At 34.6% G+C, this 21,820-nt stretch overlaps 1 protein-coding gene across 3 annotated transcripts in view; it reads left to right on the top strand.

The window, feature by feature from the left end:
* Window positions 1-21,820, top strand: part of NR2C1 (nuclear receptor subfamily 2 group C member 1) — a 41,509-nt gene that overhangs the window by 16,570 nt on the left and 3,119 nt on the right. For 2 of the 3 annotated variants that reach the window (XM_082665128.1, XM_082665129.1), the window contains exons 8-13: window positions 2,143-2,327; window positions 3,540-3,705; window positions 9,369-9,490; window positions 16,584-16,723; window positions 18,318-18,455; window positions 20,897-21,002. In XM_082665128.1, the coding sequence (XP_082521254.1) occupies window positions 2,143-2,327; window positions 3,540-3,705; window positions 9,369-9,490; window positions 16,584-16,723; window positions 18,318-18,455; window positions 20,897-21,002 (857 nt within the window). The remainder of the gene's footprint in view (window positions 1-2,142; window positions 2,328-3,539; window positions 3,706-9,368; window positions 9,491-16,583; window positions 16,724-18,317; window positions 18,456-20,896; window positions 21,003-21,820) is intronic. The other variant, XM_082665130.1, reaches the window with a different exon arrangement.

The raw sequence follows: 21,820 nt of genomic DNA, 5'->3' as shown, positions 1-21,820 counted from the left end.
AGAATACCTAAAAATGTTAACTCCTTTTACTCATATATATAAAAGAAGGCTGGAGCAGTGGTTAGGAGCATGGGCTTTCCAGTCAGACAGTCTGACTTCCCATCCTGCCTCCACTGCTTACTGCTGGAGTGACGATGGGTAATTCTTCTTATCAATAATAAAGGGATGATGATTCCTATTTCACAGGGTTGTGAGGATTAAGTAAAAAACATGTAAGTAGCAATCCTGTAAGAAACTCAGTAACTAGTGGATTACTGAGTAAATGATTCTAGGACCATTCATTAATTTGGGGAGAGCACAAAACTTACTTGCCTACCTATTCAGTGAAATCAATTTCGCATAAACTAAAGAATTGATAGAAGAAATGAAGTTCAGGACTTCCCTGGTGGTGCAGTAGTTAAGAATCTGCCTGCCAATGCAGGGGACACAGGTTCGATCCCTGGGGCAGGAAGATCCCACATGCCACGGAGCAACTAAGCCCGGGAGCCACGACTGCTGAGCCTGTGCACTAGAGCCTGCCAGCCACAACTACTGAGCCCATGCGCCACAACTACTGAAGCCCACGCACCCTAGAGCCCACATGCTGCAACTACTGAGCCCATGTGCTGCAACCACTGAAGTCCGTGCTCCGAGAGCCTGTGCACTGCAATGAAGAGTAACCCCCACTCACTGCAACTAGAGATAGCCCCGCACAGCAGTGAAGACCCAACACAGCCCCAAAAAATAAATAAATAATATTTAAATTTAAAAAAAAAAAGAAATGAAATTCAAGGAAACATATCTATCCTCTTAGGATTAATAACACTAAAAACAAAAACCGTAAGGGTATAATGAGGGGACTTTCTCGGTGGTCCAGTAGTAAAGAATCTGCCTTACAATGCAGGGGACACGGGTTCGATCCCTGGTCAGGGAACTAAGATCCCACATGCCATGGGGCAACTAAGCCGCGTGCCACAACTGCTGAGCTCGCACGCCTCAACTAGAGCCCACGTGCCACAAGCTATAGAGCCCACGTGCCCTGGAGCCTGTGCGCCACTACCAGAGAGAGAAGACCCGCATGCTGCAACTAGAGAGAAGCCCGTGCACCACAATGAAGAGCCCGCGTGCCTCAATGAAGATCCCCCATATGCTGCAACTAAGACCCAATAGAGCCAAAAAAGGAAGAAAAAAAAAAAAGCTATGATGAATAATTTTAAACATCTGTGGTCCTATCAATAGGCCATAGAAGGCAACGAAGGGCCTTTCATTAGGTTAGGGTAGAATAATTAGAGCATTTATAAAAGAATAACTAATGAATTGAAGCACATAAAATTTATAAAAATCTGAATTTAAAATGATACTCAGAATTCATCCTTCATCGTGAGAGGTTGCTATGGCATTGATTCATTGCTCTAAAAATAGGTAAGTAAAAGGAAGAAAAATCAAGCACTTACCTGCCTTTCCTGTACAGATTATATTTCTGGGTAGTCAGAGAGTTAAGGATAGAAAGTTTTTTCATAAAAGAATTATAGTTTATATGCATAAAAATACACATTAACAAAAATAAAAGCTGAAGACAAATAGGAAAACGTGCAATGTATAACAAAAGCCCAATATCTTAAATATGTAAAGAGACTTTCCAGCTACACAGTGCCTGATGTTCAATGTATTTAACACAGTGGCTGGTAAAAGTTGGCATCCTAGAAGTCTGTTCAATAATCCACTTTCCTTTTTTTTCTCTTTTCATTAATAAAACATTAATTTTATCCGATATAACTTTAAAGTTTGTATAATAAGTTTTGGAAATTACTGTAATAATATTATCAGAATTTTAATGCTAAAAAGGACTTGAAAGATCATCTAATGTAATGTCCTTTTACAGAGAAAGCAATTGTTACATGGATAGATCAGCCAGTAAGTGCAGTTTTTAGTTTAAGGTAACTTTTGTATAAACATTTCCTAGGAAATGTACCTGATATTTTTAAACTTGTAGTTTCCTCAAGTTACCTCAAAGCTCAGAGCTCTTTGATTTTACTTTTTGGATTTCATTTATCTTAGAGTACTTTTCTTTTGGCATTTCATACTCTAGAATTAGGTATTTCAGATTTAAAAGTTTACTGATAACAAATTTGCAGAATTTTAATTTTTTTTTTTTTTTTAAAGGCTGAATCATGTCAGGGAGATTTAAGTACATTGGCAAGTGTGGTTACATCATTAGCAAACCTTGGAAAAACTAAAGATCTTTCTCAAAATAGTAACGAAATGTCTATGATTGAAAGCTTAAGCAATGGTGATACCTCTTTGTGTGAATTTCATCAAGAAATGCAGACTAATGGTGATGTTTCAAGGTAAGGTCTGTTTTGATTATGTGTCCTTTTGCTCAAGTGTCCTTTAGTATTTCTTAAAATATGTTTATGTTAAATATTATTTATAGAAGTTTCAAAAAACATATTTCTATTAGACTTAGAAAACTTAAGGCATAAGTAAATTTTAATTGAAAAATTCTATTCAATATAAAATGTCCAGCAGGTTACATTGTCAACAGTGAGCCATAAGTGAATAAGATAAGATTAGAAATGTAGTCATAAAATTCAGGAATTTTTTTTTCAATAAAGATGATAATTTGCGTCTGATTTTTCAGATATCTTAGTTGCCAGATTTTATCTTTTGTGTATTTAAAGTTAAATATTTGTCTTTCTAGGCAGTCATGTTCATTTTCCCCACCAATTTCTAGTGATGAAAATAGATTCTAAAAACTTAGTGGAATCAATTACGATTTTAAGTTTACACTTCAGGAAACTCGTATCAGAATTCTACTTTTCCTTCTTTTGGTATTAATACTTAGGATGCAGAAACCAGATTTTTTCAGGCTTTTTTCACACTATTCATCTTCTGAAATATTGAAGAAACTGCATTTAAGAGTCTCAAATAAGTACTTTGTTAAATATGAGATTTTAAAGAGCTGTAGAAGGTATTTCATTGTAAAATATGGGGAGCTATTTTGACTAGTTAATTTGCTAATATTATTTGCCATCCTGATCTCAAATTCTTATAGTTCAGATATAGCTGTGTTACCATAAGTTTTAAAGTATTCTCTGAATTTTTAAACAAAATTAAAACCTAACTTTGTGTTGTGTAGAATACAATAAAGTCAACATAAGTTCTTGCCCTTGGTTTTCTAAATAACTTATGTATGTAAAATAAATGGGCTGATACCTTGTAGTATCAAACGTATAACTTGTAAAAGCATATTTTCATACCAAAGCATAAGAATTTTTCTCCCCTTAAATTACATAAGTTTTTTTAAAAGACTTTAATCCTCTGGTAAAATACATTAATATAATAATATAGTTTTTCATACGATATATTTGAAGTTTAATTTGTTGCTTTTGGAGAGAGTGAGTCAAAGACATCACTGAAATAGAATGCTCAGTGATACACCAAAGTTCTATTTTCTAAACAATTTTTAAGGCCTAAATCTTAACTTCAGAATTTTATATAGAATTTTCATTTTATTGTGGAGATTGGCCAAGCTCACAGCTTCTGATGTCTCCTTATAGGGCATTTGACACTCTTGCAAAAGCATTGAATCCTGGAGAGAGCACAGCCTGTCAGAGCTCAGTAGAGGGCATGGAAGGAAACGTACATCTAATTGCTGGAGACTCAAGCATAAATTACATCGAAAAAGAGGGGCCACTTCTCAGCGATTCACATGTAGCTTTCAGGGTATTTCTATATATATGTATATATATATATATTTCATAATTTTTATGTTGGTTACCATTTTGATTTTAATTGTCCTTTCAAAAATCAAAGTATATTTGTTGTGCTTTTAAAGTCAGAAATACCCCTGATAGAATTTGAGACAGCAGCTAAAACATACAAAATAATGGCTCAATAAAACATCCTGTTTATAAATCATAGTCATTATATCAAATAATGTGATTAAGAGTATAAAAGTTAGCTTTTAGAACATTTAGACATTTTTTTCATTTAGACTCTATTAAATATATTTTTATTGATGGTGGTATTTTTAACTTAAGTATTGGCATTTGTGCTGTGTTGAATCCACTGGTTTATCCAGCGCCTAGCTGCTACTACTTTAGTGTAAACCAGTTATCTAAGACCCAGATATTCTGCTTTTACCAAGTAACTACAAAGAACACAATTAATTATATATTGCCCCAATTAGCTAGCTCTCAGCTTTATTTTTTTTATTATTTTTTATTTTATTTTATTTTTTTGCGGTACGCGGGCCTCTCACTGTTGTGGCCTCTCCCGCTGCGGAGCACAGGCTCCGGACGTGCAGGCTCAGCGGCCATGGCCCATGGGCCCAGCTGCTCTGTGGCATGTGGGATCTTCACGAACCGGGGCACGAACCCATGTCCCCCGCATCGGCAGGCGGACTCTCAACCACTGCGCCACCAGGGAAGCTCTCAGCTTTATTTTAAGAAGGTTAAAATTATTTAATTCTAACTTCTGTTTTTTAACTTTTTGTACTTTAACCACTTGGAGAAGATACATTTGTAATTTCTTTTTTGCTTCCTTAAATATGTTAATTTATGATGGAAACAATACATGTGGAATACTAGAAACAATGCATGTAGAATATTAGAAAATAACTTTCTGGCATTTGATTTGTCATTCAAATAATATTTGGACCACAGCTATAGATAGGCTGACCATTGAGGCCCTACATTAAGACCCTGCTGTTTTGACCCCTCCATTTTAACCACTCTTTATCTTTGCTCTGCCAGCTCTGAGTACTGTCAGCGAATCATATGCAAGTGATTGCAAGTACTTAGGAGATTTCAATTAGCAATGCATAGCAGTCCTGGAATACCTGAGGGTAGTTGCTCTTAACTTTACTATAGATTATAAATTTCCATGGATTTCTTATAAAAATATGCACAGTTATCAAATAGATATGTGTGCTACTGGCAGAAATAATGAACACAAAATAAATCTAACACTGGCCAGAACTGCATATGATAAAATTTATTCTTGTAAAATTTGACTTGTAGAAATGGCCCAGAGAAACCTCACAGTGACTTAAATAATTCTGTAATTTGATATAGGCAATAAAACATATCAGTGAAACCAGTCTTTATGGAACATTTCACCAAAGATAATTTACATGGAAAAAATTAGAAATGTTTTACTTGTACTTTACAAGAAAAAAATTTATGGGGGCTGTAAGAACAGGCAGTGGGAATAATCAGTGTCATTCTTTAAAAATTTGTTTTGGACAGGTGAATTGGGGAAATTAGAACTTTTTTTTCCCTTCTAGAATTGGTTTTTTTCATTCTGTCTTTGACCCACCATACTCTGGGTATCCTCAGAATCAGCACTATGAAGTTTCTTGCTCTCCTGGAAAGGACAGCTCCTTTCTTCTCTGATTCTTATTTACAGCCTCTTGAGTTTTACTTTTCAGTGAGTTCCCAGCCTGGTACTGTCATGATTAGTTCTCTCACTGAGATTTTATTGTCATGAGTTTCAAGCCCTGATATCTATAATCAAAAATTCAGTCCTCTCAATTGCTGAACTAACTAGCATTTTGTTTCTCTCTGGCATTTTTGTGTACAGTGCAGTTTGCACCTGCTTTCATGCACATTCTTTCATTTGAGCCTCACCACGGTCTGTTGAGAAGCTTTGGATTTTTATTGTCGTTTTGTAAATGAGAAGAGGTTTGGAGGCTTTCGTTGTCTTATTGAAAGCATTCTAGACATTAAGAAGAAATAGTCTAATATGTAACTTGCATTTTGATTCTGAAGAATCTAGAACAATAGTAATATTTAACATTTTTATTAAACTTTAGTTTCTGGTGTGATTTCATATACTTTATTCCACTTGATTTTTTTAAATTTCCTATACAAATAATCAAGGTGGATAGAATTACCATTTAAAAATAAGCATATGAGACAGAGGTAGGTATTTCTAAAACTGTTCCTCTCTGATGTTCATTATCTCAATATTAGAATCACAATCCTTCTAGTCACCATGTTTGATGTTTGGGAGACATTATCATTCTCCCCAAACCTCACTACCTTCCATTCCATGACAGAATCCTAACCATTCTATTGTTTGAATTTCTCGCTTCCTCTTCATTTTTACTGCCATATTTCATTCCTTTACAAATTTTTTACTTAAACTGTTAATAGTAATTAACCTTTGCTTCCAGTCTCCTCATCTTGTCCTGTGCACTGGTAGCAGAGTGATATTTGTTAAATAAACAATCCAGTTATGCTTCTGTGCTGCCTAAAATTCTTCAGTAGTTTTCCATTGCCCATCGTTTCTCAGACATGCCTGCCCCTTTCTTGGCCCTCTCTATAGCTCATTCAGTTTCCATTTTATTCCTCTGTTGAGACTACAACACCTAGCTTAGTGGATCACAGTGAAAGATGCAGTAATATGGTTGCTGAATTACTATGTAATCCAGGGTCACACAGCTAATTAATGACAAGTTGAAAGTATTATAGAATCCAGGTCTGCTAATTCAAGTCAAATGATTTTTTATTTTATTTATTTATTTATTTTTATCTATTTATTTATTTTGGCTGCTTTGGGTCTTTGTTGCTGCGCGGGGGCTTTCTCTAGTTGTGGCGAGTGGGGGCTACTCTTCGATGCAGTGCACGGGCTTCTCATTGCAGTGGTTTCTCTTGTTGCGGAGCACAGGCTCTAGGCGCGTGGGCTTCAGTAGTTTTGGCATGCGAGCTCAGTAGTTGTGGCTTGCAGGCTCTAGAGCACAGCCTCAGTAGTTGTGGCACACGGGCTTAGTTGCTCCGCAGCATGTGGATCTTCCAGACCAGGGCTCAAACCCATGTCCCATACACTGGCAGGCGGATTCTTAACCACTGCACCACCAGGGAAGTCCCCAGATAGCTTTTTAGAAGCTGTATCATTCAGCCTGTTTTCAGAACTGCTAGAAAGGTAATTGCAGGCAAGTAATTACTTCTAAAATAGGAGGCCAAGTTTAGTTCATGTCAACACTCTTTTTAAAAGTCATCTTAATATAATAAATGTGCATAATTTGAAAAATGTGTTTAATTCAATTTATAAACCTGAAAATCCACAGGCATTTTTGGGAAACTTTAACACCTTTGTAGTAGAAATTTACCTTCTCTGTACAGAGGAAGAAATCTTTGTCTTTTCAGTCTAAAAGACCTGTTGAATAAATTGTTTCTTCAGCTAGCATTGGCTTTCTGATTGATATTGCTAGAGGTATATCTTGCTTTAAGAAAATTAAGTATGTAAAATAGATAAATTACAAGCCATTTCCTCTCTATATAAAATAATACAACATGGCAGTCTTGAATAATGAATTCTTCTAGTATATATTGCAAGTGGTTTCAGTTTTATGATAGAGCAACAGAGACTTTGCAACGTTGTCACCACTGTTGTGTAAATCAGGGTGCATCTGTACTTTTAGCCCTTATATCCAGTTTTTACATATTATAAGTATTTCATTTGTTTAAAAGTGATTTTAAACTACTTAGCAAAGGGTAATCTTGTTTTTGCATCTTATTCCTCCCCCCCTTAAAACTAGTAATCTTTGGTAATCCCCGACTTTTCAGGCTTTTTTTCCTCTACTCACCTTAGACAGTCCTGAAAATGTATGATAGTTCCCAATTTGTTTTTCATATACTTATGTGCAGAAACCGTTGCATCCTAATAATTATATTTATCATGCTTAATATCTGCTTACCTACAGTTCTTTTAAGAATTGTCTTAAGTAATATTATTTTAATTTACTGCTCCAGTAAACATTTCTTAAACATTTAAAAAATTATCTTTTCACACATGGAATTTCAACTGTCAGTTGCCCTGTTGTTTTATTACTTGACACCATTTATAAGTAGATAAACCATTTATGGCTAATATTGAACAAAGGAAGTTAATATTTTTTGCATTTTTATATAACATTTCCAGAGAACTTTGATATCATTTTGATGAAAACCTTTGATCTGTTTGGCATCGTAGACACCTTTGAGAATCTGATAAAAGCTATATATGCCATCCCCAGAAAAATACATATGGACGTATCCACCCATCCCACTATAGAGGTAGCCACTGTTAACTGTGTGGTGTATCTCCTCCTGTCACATATATATAATATAATACATATAAAATGTATATGTATATACACATACTCTCTTTTTAACATAAATTGGGTCATCTACATATTATTTTGCTGTTTTTTTCTACGTAGATGTCTGTGAAATGTTTTTCCTATGCTATCTCAGTTTATCTTACTAATTTTAATGCCTACAGGGTACCTTATAGCATGGATTATTCTTTTTCTTAGAGATAGAAGATTGGGTTATTGCCAGCATTTAATTTCTCTGTTAAGAGTGGTGCTGAAATGGACATCCTTATATGTGCTTTTTTGTGGATGTATGCAAGTATCTTTTTGGAATAGAGATTTAGAAGTGGCACGGTTAGGTCATAGGATAAACTCAATTTTAAAATTTTGATAGATACAGCCAAATTGCCCTTCACTTTACCAATACTCAGAAGTATGTGTTTCCCTGTATCATCACCTATGCTTGATATTATTGATCATTTTAATAATTTTAAAATAGAAAAAAAGTTTCTTATGTATGAAATTACATTTCATTTATAGCAATAAAAGTTCTCTTTAACAAGATTTTCAAAAATGCTTTTAGAAGTATTTTGATGTAGGATATTTATTTCCAACACATTTAAAATAATTACCTACGGTCTGCAGTACAGACTGATAGATAGCCTGTGAGCATTATGGCCACAGACACATTTTGTTTTACCTGTAGATTAAATGGGGAGATTTTACAAAGAAGCTGCTCTTTGAAAAATTGAAAGAGCTGGTAGTACTGAGCCCAAATTCCCATAAGTTTTCAGTGTGTTGAATTCAAGTCACAGTCATGCCCTTTATCTGGGAATATGCACTTTCCAAATGGCATCAGCAGGCTCACTTCACTCATTATTCTCCTGACCCTGTAAGCATTTGAATTTGTTATCCCCGTAGCCTAAATGAAAGGGACATTTAACATAAAGGATTGCTCCTTAAACTGAATTTGTTGTATATCACTATTAATGAAGGGAGGGAAGGAAAAGACATGTTATTAGACCAAGACAAAAAATAAATTTTAAAAAACAACCAGATGTCATGGTTGGTATTTGTTAAGTGGAATTCTGCTTTATCTGAATTTGCTTTGTTAGAAACTGTGGTCTTCTCATTTATTCTAAATCCTATTTTTAGCTGTAAAATCTAGTGACTTGGATTATTTCAGGATTTGCCTTTGGGTTAATATATTAGTTATTTGATATGTTTACATTTAAGTTTTTCAAAGAAATGATGATTTAGAATTGTCCGACGTAAGATAACTTACCTCAGTCCCTGTTCGCACTAGCTCACCATGCCATCTCCTATGCCTGAGTACCTGAATGTGCACTACATTGGGGAGTCTGCCTCCAGACTGCTGTTCTTATCAATGCACTGGGCACTTTCGATTCCTTCCTTCCAGGCTCTAGGGTAAGTGTCTTGAAGTCCTTGAATATAAGTGTGATTTTCTAGTACAGACGTACATTAGGCAAGAACTTTTATTTTGGGAGGATTTGATTAAAGGGGGGGGAAATTATATAACATTATAACTTGAAATTTTGTCATTTATATGATGAATCATGGCAGGTGGTATTTACTGTATATTATTTTTATGTGGAAGATTATCTGAACTTCCCAGTTTGACTAAGTTAATAATTTGAATGAAGTAAATGCAGTGGAGCTGATAAATCATGGCCAGCATTTGTAATAGGCCATCTTTTTTTTTTTTTTTTTTTTTTTGCGGTACGCGGGCCTCTCACTGTTGTGGCCTCTCCCGCTGCGGAGCACAGGCTCCGGACGCGCAGGCTTAGCGGCCATGGCTCACAGGCCCAGCCGCTCCACGGCATGTGGGATCCTCCCAAACTGGGGCACGAACCTGTGTCCCCTGCATCGGCAGGCGGACTCTCAACCACTGTGCCACCAGGGAAGCCCTGTAATAGGCCATCTTTGATTGGCTTAAATTAGGGAGGCTCTAGGGATGTCTTGGGGTTGTTGTTTCCCTCCACCACCACTGTTTCAGTGTCACCTCAGGCTTGTTAATAAGGTGCTGAAACTTGTATACACTGAATATGTTTGAAAAGAGAATCATGTGGTTGCCCAACAAAAAGGGTAAGAAAATTTAAATTATCCCATACCACCACTGTGATGATTTGGAAATTTGGTTTGCCACTAAAGGGCACATCTGTACTCTGTTTGAATTAGATGGTAATGGAAAATGGTCTACTCTAAGGAACCCGAGCTTTATCTAAAGCTTGCCAGATTTACTTATATTGCTTTAAAGTAACTGGGATGAAGAAGCAAAGAGACCATGGAAAAAGTTAAGCCCATAGTTAGAAAAGTATTGTTTGAGTTGTAGGACCTTACTCTACAATATGATTTCATAAACAGTTCAGTTTCATATCCTGTACATCTGTTTTCCCATTCGCCAAATAGGAGTAATAACTGCTCATTCTTTATCCTTAGAGAATATTTTGAATATAACTAAAAAATATATCTGAATCATGACTGTAAAAGGCGTATATAGAACCCCACTATAATTTGACTTATTAATCAGTGTTGGATGTACCATGCATTAAATCATGTACTTAAATAATATAGTTGCATAGACTAAAAGCCTGATTTAGAATGGTTAACCTTCAATTTAAAATGATTGATAGCCCTCTCTCTCAAAATAACATTTAACTTTTAGGATTTCTCCAGTCTGCTTAAGAAAAAATTAAAATACAATGTAAATTTACATGTTAACAGTTTATTTATTTTAAAGCATTAAACGTGATTCCTTAAGCTTGTAACTGGCATACATATGCCTTGAAAAGTAACCTGGTGATATTTTTCATAATAGGTTATCAATTATTATAGTAAAAAACAAAAGGAAAGATGTAGCAGGGAGTGATTTGAATTCCTTGAGTTGGTTATAACACCATTGATCTTAAGTATGTCTGTTAAATTGAGTGTGATTATCCTATAGAAATAGTCCGAATGTTGGAGAAACCAGAAATGAAGCCTGGAGTTTCCAGTTATAATTTTATAGTGGCAGCCACAATTCCCTGTGATCTGTATTGAAAAATCAGTTTCAATATAACTGCCACAGAACTCTTTGCAATTAGAATTAACTATTGTGTAGCATTTGAAGTCATTAATTGCTACGTAAACTCTTATTTATTATCACTATCTAGATAATTTATAGTTTGAATTAATCAGATGGATGACAACTAAGTACTAATGATGGGAAATTCTTTTATGCTGTAATAAAAGCTATTCTGAGTCTCCTAGAAACTGGCATTGCTTTCATTTTTATCTCTGGATACTAAACTTGGAAACAAAGCCCTAATTTTACAGAGAGAAACAAAGCAACGTTACTCATTTTCTAAAAGTCAAGTTTGTTTTGGTCAATTTAATGGAGGGGAACAGTAGTTTAAAGACTCTTATACAGTGGGTAGTTAATACTATTTGTATTTTACAATCTTCCTCTGTTTTACAAGGATGTTACTTTTCTGTTTAAGATTTGTAGTTTCAATACTTACAGGAATTCAGTTGTTTTTCAGTTCTATCTGCATAATTTAGGTAAGTGACTACAGTAATAGACTCATTTGGGGGGAGGGGCACTGGACATGATTTGTCTGGAGTAAAGGCAGCAGTCTGCTTTAACTAGATTCTTGTAACCAAAAGTTCCAAGCTATCACCATTTGCTACAGGAGACTTTACTGAATAATTTAAAAACCTTCCATTAAATGCTAACCCTGAAAGTTGACTCTTTTAAAATCCCACTGAAACAGAGTAATGTTTACTATAACTGTGGGTTTGAAACCAGTTCTCTTGCCATATCACTACTTTTCCCTAAGGAAAAAACAGATGCTACCAGGTAAAGTATAATGCCTTGCTTATATAAAGCCAAATGGTTAGGTTATCCCCAGGTATAGGTGAGTTCAAAAGTCATATTCCTTTATCAAAATAAATAGTGTAAACGATGATCTGATCTCTGATTATGAGTACTACATACATATTTTAATGAACATTAACAATGTAGTACAATTGTTAGAGGAAAATACCTATATCTATTTGTGAAAGAAGTTATGTTTACTGTTATGCAACTTATTTTATTTATTAACACTTGCGTTGCACCTGACTGCCTCCTCTACCCAGCTCTTTTTGCTTCTCAAAGGAAAGGTGTTTTGAAAATAGGTGGTATAATGTGACTACAATCGTCATTTGTTTGTTTTCCCTAACAAGAAAAAACTGGCAACACACATGCCCTTACACCACAGATATTAGCCTTGAATGGAGGAGGTCTCTGCTGAGAAATGTGACTTTAGCATTTTACTTCCTAAAATTTGTAATGATTTATTTTAAAAAAGCGTAGACTTTGACCACCTTGGTTCAAATTCTGGATTTATTCGTTTGCTAGCTCTGTTATTTAACTGAGGCTCCACTTCTACATCTGTAAATTAGCAGAAATGCTTCATGCTACTTAAGGGAGCTGATCGGTGTAAACTTCTTCAACACAGTGCTGCTGACAAAGTAGATAGTAAATGCTCGCTTTCCTTCATACTCTTAGGAACCTTCTTTCTAAAGGAGACTTGCTGTTTTTCTTTCTGAATGAACTTTGAAGAAACATACTTGAACAATGTAGCTAAGTGTACTACAAGGATTTTATGTTTTGGATAAAAAGTGTAAATAGAGGGACTTCCCTGGAGGTCCAGTGGTTAAGACTTTGTCTTCCAATGCAGGGGGTGCGGGTTTGATCCCTGGGCTGGGAGCTAAGATCGCACGTGCTTCGTGGCCAAAAAACTACAACATAAAACAGAAGCAATACTGTAACAAATTCAATAAAGACTTTAAAAATGGTCCACATCAAAAAAAATCTTAAAAAAATGTAAATAGATATCTTTCTATAATTGATCTCTGCATTTAACTCTTTCACTTTTCCTTTGGAAACAAAATAATCTGGTAGTTAATTCCTCAGTTGCCACTTTTCATCTTTTTTCCTTAGGGGTACTCATCCTTTGCACTGATACTCCTTAACGTTTTCTCTGAGTCTTCCTCAACAATGCCAACATATTTTCTTACTAAGAGCTGTAGCACAGGCCATTAAAAACTTTGGCTTTTTTAATCAGTTGGCTCTGTTCTTTTCCCTGTTCTTTGTTCACTGGTTGATTACCTTGGTTAGCTGTTTCCTCTTTTAAACTTCAGAATCAGTGGTTAAGGTGAAAACCGAATTACTTCAGACTTTTCCATCATGTTTGCTTTTAACCTTTTCCTCATGTTTGTAAAATGTTAAAGTAATACTTACGTATAGCAATATAAAGTAAAACTTTACTCTCCAGAGGTAACTAACCCCACTGTTAAAGTTTGGTTTCCTACCAGATCTTTTCCATGCCACATTCAATCAAATACACAAACACTTACACATCCTATTCTTTGCCTTTCTTTTTACACTTATATAATGGACATCTTATATCAGCACGTGTATTCTCCTATTCTTCTTAATGGCTACCTAAGTATTCCATTTTATGGATTTATTATAGTTTACTTATCCCTTATTAGTAAACATTTGGGTTGTTGGCTAGTGTTTTCTGGTGGTCATGTTATATCCAAAGCTACAGTAAGCGTTGTAGCATTATATATATATATTTTCCTACTTGTGTTAGTATTTCTACAAAATAGCTTCTTACAAGTGGAATTGTTGAGTCTAAGAGGGTATATACATTATAGTTTTTTGGCAGGTACTACCAAATTGTCCTCCAGAAAGCTATTCAGTCAGTTTATGCTCATACAAGCAATGAATGAGAATGAATGCTTATTTCCTCACACCCTTCTGAATACTGGATTTTATCCATCTTTTCTGATAAATGAAAGTAATATCTTGTTATCTTTTATTTCATTTGATTTAGTTTGAAATTGAATCTTTTTCTTTTTTTCTTTCTTTTTTATTTTTTATTTTTTTGGTCATGCAGCTTGCAGGATCTTAGTTCCCTGACCAGGGATTGAACCCGGGTCCTTGGCAGTGAGAGCACGGAGTCCTAACCACTGGACAACCAGGGAATTTCCAAGATTGAAATTTTAATCATTTTTATATGGAGATTTTTTTAAAATTTATTTTTGGCTGTGTTGGATCTTTGTTGCTGCACGCAGGCTTTCTCTAGTTGTGGGGGGCAGGGGCTACTCTTTGTTGTGGAGCGTGGGCTTCAGTAGTTGTGACATGCAGGCTTCAGTAGTTGTGGCTTGTGGGTTCTAGAGCACAGGCTCAGTAGTTGTGGCACATGGGCTTAGTTGCTCCGTGGCATATGGGATCTTCCCTGACTAGGGCTCGAACCCATGTCCCCTGCATTGGCAGGTGGATTCTTAACCACTGTGCCATCAGGGAAGCCCTATATGGAGATTTAAAAATACTGATTTTCTCTTCATTTAAACTTTACTTTCAAATAGATTTTGATAGCCAATTTCTTATGGCAAGTAATTCTTCTCAGATACTGAATGGAAATGAGAGATCAGCTTGGAGATAAAATTTCACCTGAATAATTCCCAGTGAAAAAAATTACTTTCTGTACTCTGAAGTTGACAATATTAGCATTTGTTTGAATATATTCAATTCTTAAATAAAATGTAATGTTGTAAAGGTGGCTATGGTCCTTAACTTGATGAACGATTTATGTTAAACATGCTGATTATCCTATCGATTATCCTAATTTTAAAGATTTATTAAGAAAAAAGTTTAAGTGCCTTTTATCAGGATGTACATATTTCCTATAAGATGTTCTTAGCACCTTAAATCTCTTTAGAGAAAGGGAAAAGAAATCTCATTCTTTTGTTACCTTGTTTATAATAAAGTATATAGTTCTTGGTTTAAAGATTACTTAAATGGAAAATGGTTGTGAGTTCTCACTTCTGCCTATTCTGTATCCCCTATAATCAGAAATCATTTGCAGATTCATTTTATTTGCTGTCTTCTGTGCTGTTCACTGAGATACAGAAATGAATAAAGGAGTCTGTGCATTCAATGAGGTTTTAATCCAGTATAGGAGACAGATTCCTAAACCAATAAATTAGAATACCATGAAATAAGTATAAAATGTAAGTGTATTTATGGCACTGAAGGGGTGTAATTAACTATCTTGGGGAGAAGAATGTGGTAAGAGAATGTTTCAGTTAAAAAGTGAGCTCTGGGACTTCCCTGGCGGACCAGTGGTTAAGGCTCTGTGCTTCCATTGCAGGGGGCACAGTTTCAATCCCTGATCGGAGAATTCACATCCCACATGCTGTGCAGCACAGCAAAAAAAAAAGTGAGCTCTGAGTTATATTTTGAGGGATAAATAGGAATTAGCCAGTAAAACAAATTGGGGAAAGCACATTCCAAGAAGGGAGGGCAGCATTTAGTAATTCAGTCATCAGTTTTTATTGAACACCTACTACATGCTGGTTATCACCTCAACAAGTTTACTATTGTTCTTCCCTCTTCCTGGAATACTAGTTCTCTAGGGTTTTTTTGTTTGTGTTTAAGTTCTTTCCCATCTTTCTCTACTTAGATGTCAGCCCCTCAGAAAGGCCTTCTCTCTACTCCCACCCCATTTTCCAATGCATCATCCTACTTTATAGTAATGTAGAATTTTCATTACCAAAACTAATGTTTGTATAACCGCATATATATGTGTGTGTATAATATTTATATAAAATATTTGAAGTGATTTTTTTTTATTATGTTTCCCTTCTGTTTCATGAAGGCAGACTTTATTCATCTTGTTTATTGCTTTTTCTCCAGTGCCTAGAACAGTACCTGGCATATACTTTATTGTTATGGCCTATTCACATAATTCTTATATTTGTGTCTCATAACAACTCTTTGAGCAAGATATAGGGCATATAGTGTCTCTGTATTTTATATAGTTAAGCAGCTGAGACCCAGGACTCTTATTTGCCTAATTTCAGTCAGTGGATCTAGGCTTTATAACCATGGTGACTTGACTCCTATTCCAGTACTTGTTTTACTTGCTCAAGCTGCTGAGATTTTTTTATTCAGAAACTCAGGAAAAGCCTTCTGACCTTTCTTATCTTTGCTACTCCTAGCAAAATCTTTGGTGTCTCATTTATGGGATACTTATATCTCATCTGAAACATAGAATAAACCAATTCTCCCAGGAAATTGGTTGGTTATCTATCATCAGATAATTCTAACTGCCCTTTTTAAGAAGGTTTTTAAATATATGCTTTTGCTTTTAATTTTTTTAAACACCTTTACTCCATCTGTTTCCATGAAATGTGGGCTTAAAGCCCCAACACTTAGTTTGAAATACTACTTGCAACTGTTCTTATAAACTGGCTGATTGATTAATGAACTAGCAAATTAAATTTCTAAACCTTATCAACTAAAGTCAGGTACACAAAATAAAGAATTGATCAAGTCCATTCCCGGTTGGCCATTTAGAATAATTTTAGTTCAGTAACATTGTATTTTTAAATATATGAGTCAGTTGTAAAGTTTTATAAAATGTATTTTAATATTTGATATTTGTTTATTTTGTTTTTATAGGCAAGAAAACAGTATATTATTGGTGAAAGCCTACTGGAATGAACTTTTTACTCTTGGTCTTGCCCAGTGCTGGCAAGTGATGAATGTAGCAACTATATTAGCGACATTTGTCAATTGTCTTCACAGTAGCCTTCAACAAGGTAAAAAGCACCTTACTTATTTCCTTTGCTAGGATATAAGGGGGGGCATCAGTTTTATAGTATTATGTTTAAAATTAGGTATTAAAAGATACCAACATTCTTTTTACTTTAGATAATTTTTACATTTTGATAAACTCATTCATTAATCACCCCAAAATAGTTTTAAATGAGAGCACAACAAAACTGAAACAAGCATATTTAAGTGCTATTTCTGATCAGGCCTCGTGCATTTTTTGTACTTGGATATACATTCCAAAGAATCCAGGGTAAGTTTATATAGAGATGATCAAATATTTATAAATGTATACTTCCCACCAGTTTTTTTTTTTTTTTTTTTGGTGTGGGTGCTGTGTTGGGTCTTCGTTGCTGTGCGTGGGCTTTCTCTAGTTGCGGCGAGCAGGGGCTACTCTTTGTTGCGGTGCACACTCTTCTCATTGCGGTGGCTTCTCTTGTTGTGGAGCACGGGCTCTAGGCAGGCAGGCTCAGTAGTTGTGGCTTGTGGGCTCTAGAGCACAGGCTCAGTAGTTGTGGTGCACGGGCTTAGTTGCTCCGCGGCATGTGGGATCTTCCCGGACCAGGGATCAAACCAGTGTCCCCTGCATTGGCTGGCGGATTCTTAACCACTGCACCACCAGGGAAGTCCCCCCACCAGTTTTTAAACTGCCTTTCTTCATTGTAGCCCTTTGAATCCCAAGATAGGCTAAACTTTTTTTTTTAATCAATTCATCAGGATGTATTCTCTCACTTAAACGGTACTAAAGAGTCACAGAACAATCCTAAGTCTTTTTCCTTTTCTTGATGCCAAGGTGATTACAACTCCCATTCATTTGCAGAGACAGGCAGGCAGGCACTGATTTATAAATGTTTAGCTTCAGAATGGCTTGTGACTAACCAAGAAGGTGCCCCATCCTCAAGTGGGAAGAACTACTTTTTTGAGTTCAGGAATAATTTATAAGTTGAGAATTACATTTACTTCCTTTGCATATTCCATTTCCCATTGTTTTACATTATTTTTAAAATATCTGCTTCCTTCTCTTATTTAAGGGCAGAGAAATAACCTTAAAATCTCATCAACAGTAGATCTACCAGAAGGCAGTACTATATAAACACAATAAATTTTAAAAGTTATAAAATTTTATTTTACTCAGATTTTCTTTGATCTTGGCAGTATTTTTTGCTATTTGTTTTTGTTGTAGTAGTATGGGTAACTTAAAAATCTAGATGGTTTTGCTTATTTATTTCAACCAATATATAAGCTTAAATAAAATCCTGTTACCAAAATTTGAGTCTTCTGTACTTTGGTTGGTTGGCCAGTTTTTTAGTCTTTATAGCTTATCTTTTCAAAGGTATATCTTGAAAGGAAACATTACATTTAGGGTATTTTATATTAACAGCCTGTTTTGTTTTTTTTGAACAACGTCTGAAGATCATTAATTAGTTTCATTTAAACTTGCAGAGATACTGAATTTTAAACATTTTAAAAATTGGTTATATACAGAGCTGGAAATTAGAAAGAAATATATTGCATAAAAATAGTCATGCATTTTTGCTGAAAATTGGAAGCTTTTGTTTGTTTCTTTGTTTTTAATTAAAGATAAAATGTCAACAGAAAGAAGAAAATTATTGATGGAACACATCTTCAAACTACAGGAGTTTTGTAACAGCATGGTAAAACTCTGCATTGATGGATATGAATATGCTTACCTGAAGGCAATAGTACTCTTCAGTCCAGGTATATAAACATTTACTTCTTCTTTAAAATACTGTTTGAGGATGTGGAGAAATTAGAACCCTCATACATTGCTTGGAACTGTACATTGATGCAAAGTGGAAACAACCCAAGTGTCCATCAAACGAATGAATAAACAAAATATAATATATAGATACAATGTAATATCATTCAGCCATAAAAAGTAATGAAATTCTGATACATGCCACCATGGATGAACCTTGAAAACAGTATGCAAGTGAAAGAAACCCGTCACAAAAGACCACATATTATATGATTCCGTTTATCTGAAGTGTCTAGAATAGGCAAATCTGTAGAGAGATTAGTGGCTACCAGGGACTAAGGAGAGGGGAGAGTGGAGAGTGACTGCTAATGGGTACAGTTTCTTTTGGGGTGAACAAAAATGTTCTAAAATTAGATTGCGGTGATGGTTGCACAGCTCTGTGAATATATTAAAAGAACTATTGAATTGTATACTTTAAATTGGTGAAATTTATGGATGTTAGACATGTGGGTATGAAAAGGAAAATTGAAGAAATCAGTGAAATGACATCATAGACTTTCAGTCTTGTTCAACACTTGAATGTTTAGATATATTTTGCTAGGCATCATTAAAAGGCAAAAAGAGAGGTGAGGATTGCTTTGTTAATGGGTTAAATTTCCAAACATCTTATTAGAGTTTCCAGCAAATAGAAAAATGGATCTCTTATCTTTCTGCCAGTTTCTAGTTTTCATGTATAGTAAAATGACAGTAAAGCTAACAATCAATTTTAGAATACGAAAAATTGGCTGTTCTCTTAGGCTCTGTAGTTTTTCATTTTGGTATGTATTTCTGTTACTGTGTATGATAAAATTATCTGAGGAAACCTGCTTCTTACCTTCAATGATATCAGTAAGATAATTAAAGCTTTTTTGTACTATTTCTCTTAATGTTCAGGTAAGTTAATAACATGTATCACCATTTTTATCACAACCAATTTGCCACTTTCATTTTCCTTAAAATTGAAAGAACATAGATTCAACAATAGAATTATAATGTAATTTTGTTTTACTAAGTATTCTATTTCTATTTGCTACTTTTTTTATTCTCTTCAGTCAGGGCAGCACTTTCCATATTTTAGGCATAAGTTTTATGAAATTCTTTTAACATTTCCATTTTAGTGAAATATTTATATAGATTATTTCATGTTGGTATATTCTTTTGATAGAGATGATGTTCAGAGTTTCATAATTTTGTAAGTATTTTTTTAACCTAACCATGGTGAAAAGAAGGTTTTCTTACTAAAAAAATATAGAATATAATCTTCATGAGGGGTGGGTGAAATGGGTGAAGGAGGATCAAGAGGTACAAACTTCCAGTTATAAAATAAATAAGTCACAGTGATGTAATTTACAGCTTGGTGACAATAGTCACTATATTATAAACTTGAAAGTTGCTAGAAAGTAAATCTTAAAAGTTCTCGTCATAAGAAAAAAATGTTTTGCAACTTTGAATGTAACAGACGGTAACTAGACTTATTGTGGTGATCATTTTGCAGTGTATACAAATGTCAAATCATTATCTTGTATACCTTAAACAGATATAATGTATGTCAATTATACTTCAGTTAAAATATATATTATTTTAATTTTAAAAATTTTAAAGAATATAATCTGCAGATATTTCATTGGTTAAAAATACTTTCAATACTGTATGCTAACACATATATATGGAATCTAAAAAAAAAATGGTTCTGAAGAACCTACGGGCAGGACAGGAATAAAGACGCAGACATAGAGAATGGACTTGAGGACATGGGGAGGGCACAGGGTAAGCTGGGACGAAGTGAGAGAGTGGCATGGACTTATATACACTACCAAATGTAAAATAGATGGCTAGTGGGAAGCAGCCACATAGCACAGGGAGATCAGCTCGGTGCTTTGTGACCACCTAGAGGGGTGGGATAGGGAGGGTGAGAGGGAGACGCAGGAGGGAGGGGATATGGGGATATATGTATATGTATAGCTGATTTACTTTGTTATATAAAGCAGAAACTGACACACCATTGTAAAGCAATTATACTCCAGTAAAGATGTTAAAAAAAAATACTTTTAACTAAGCTAAGTCATTTTTTTGTTTCTGTTGAAAGCAAACTGATCAAAATCCCTTCCACCACTTTTGGAATAGAAAAACCTATTTATTTTATTTGAACCCAGTGGTTTCAGTTTTTATTAGATGTTAGGATACATGTATGAGATAAAATAGTTTTAAGGGTTTAAAGTACAATGCCTGGTGTTTAGTGGTTGGGTTATTAAATATATTATTTGTGGAATGAAAGAGCCACACATATGATGGGGCTTTTTCTTTGACTGAATTATTTTTCCCACCCCCTTCCATCTCCACTTGGTGCCTTATTAAATGAGTATTCAGAACTAAAGTAACAATATATTCCTTAATGTTTCAGATCATCCAGGCCTAGAAAACATGCAACAGATTGAGAAATTTCAGGAAAAGGCTTATGTGGAATTCCAAGATTATATAACCAAAACATATCCAGATGACACCTACAGGTATCTAGAAGTTAAATACTGTTTAATTAAATTCATCTTAAAATTTTTTGTGAATCTTATTTCATTATTTTCCATTCCAAGTGTAATTAAATTTAGTCAACTTTGACCTTTGAAATAGTTAATGCTATTAAAAGTGGTAGTGTAGTGTTGCAAGTACTTTACATATAATATTTTATGTAAGGAGACTTTAGCACAGAGAGGTTAAGTAACTCGCTCAAAGTCACACAATAAACAGCAGAGCCAGGTAGTCTGACTCTCACACCCAAACTCTTTCTTCAGTTGAAATAATGGATTTTATTAGTAAAAGGGATGAAAAATGATGAATAATAAAACACCATTAGACTATTTGATAATTAATTTTGGAATTTGGCTTATGATATTTCTAACAAGGTATTTACCATTGTTCTTTCAGGAAAAAAATCACTTTTTAAATAAACTCAATTTTTGAGTAACTAAGCATTTGGCATCAGAGCCAGAGTACGTGGGTTTGACGCCCAACCCTGTCACTTACTAGCAGTATGGCTTTGGGCAAGTTATTTAACTTCTGTTTCAGTTTCTTTACCTGTAAAATGCAGATAATGGTACCCACCTTTTATAATTAGTATAAGGATTAAGTCAGTTAATATATAGTCAAAGAGCTTAGAGTAGTGCCTTTTACAAAGTAAGGGCTATATAAATGTGTTTACTAGTATTATTAATTTAACATACTTCAAACTTCATAACTTATTATATTTTACATATAATAATATTTTACATATGTTAAATAACATGTTTATAAGTCAGATCCATCATGAAAATCAGCTGTAGTTTATCTAACC

This window comes from Grampus griseus (assembly GCF_964374135.1).
Source record: "Grampus griseus genome assembly, chromosome: 11".
NCBI classification, from domain to species: Eukaryota; Metazoa; Chordata; class Mammalia; order Artiodactyla; family Delphinidae; genus Grampus; species Grampus griseus.
This window is presented reverse-complemented; position numbering and strand designations above follow the sequence as displayed.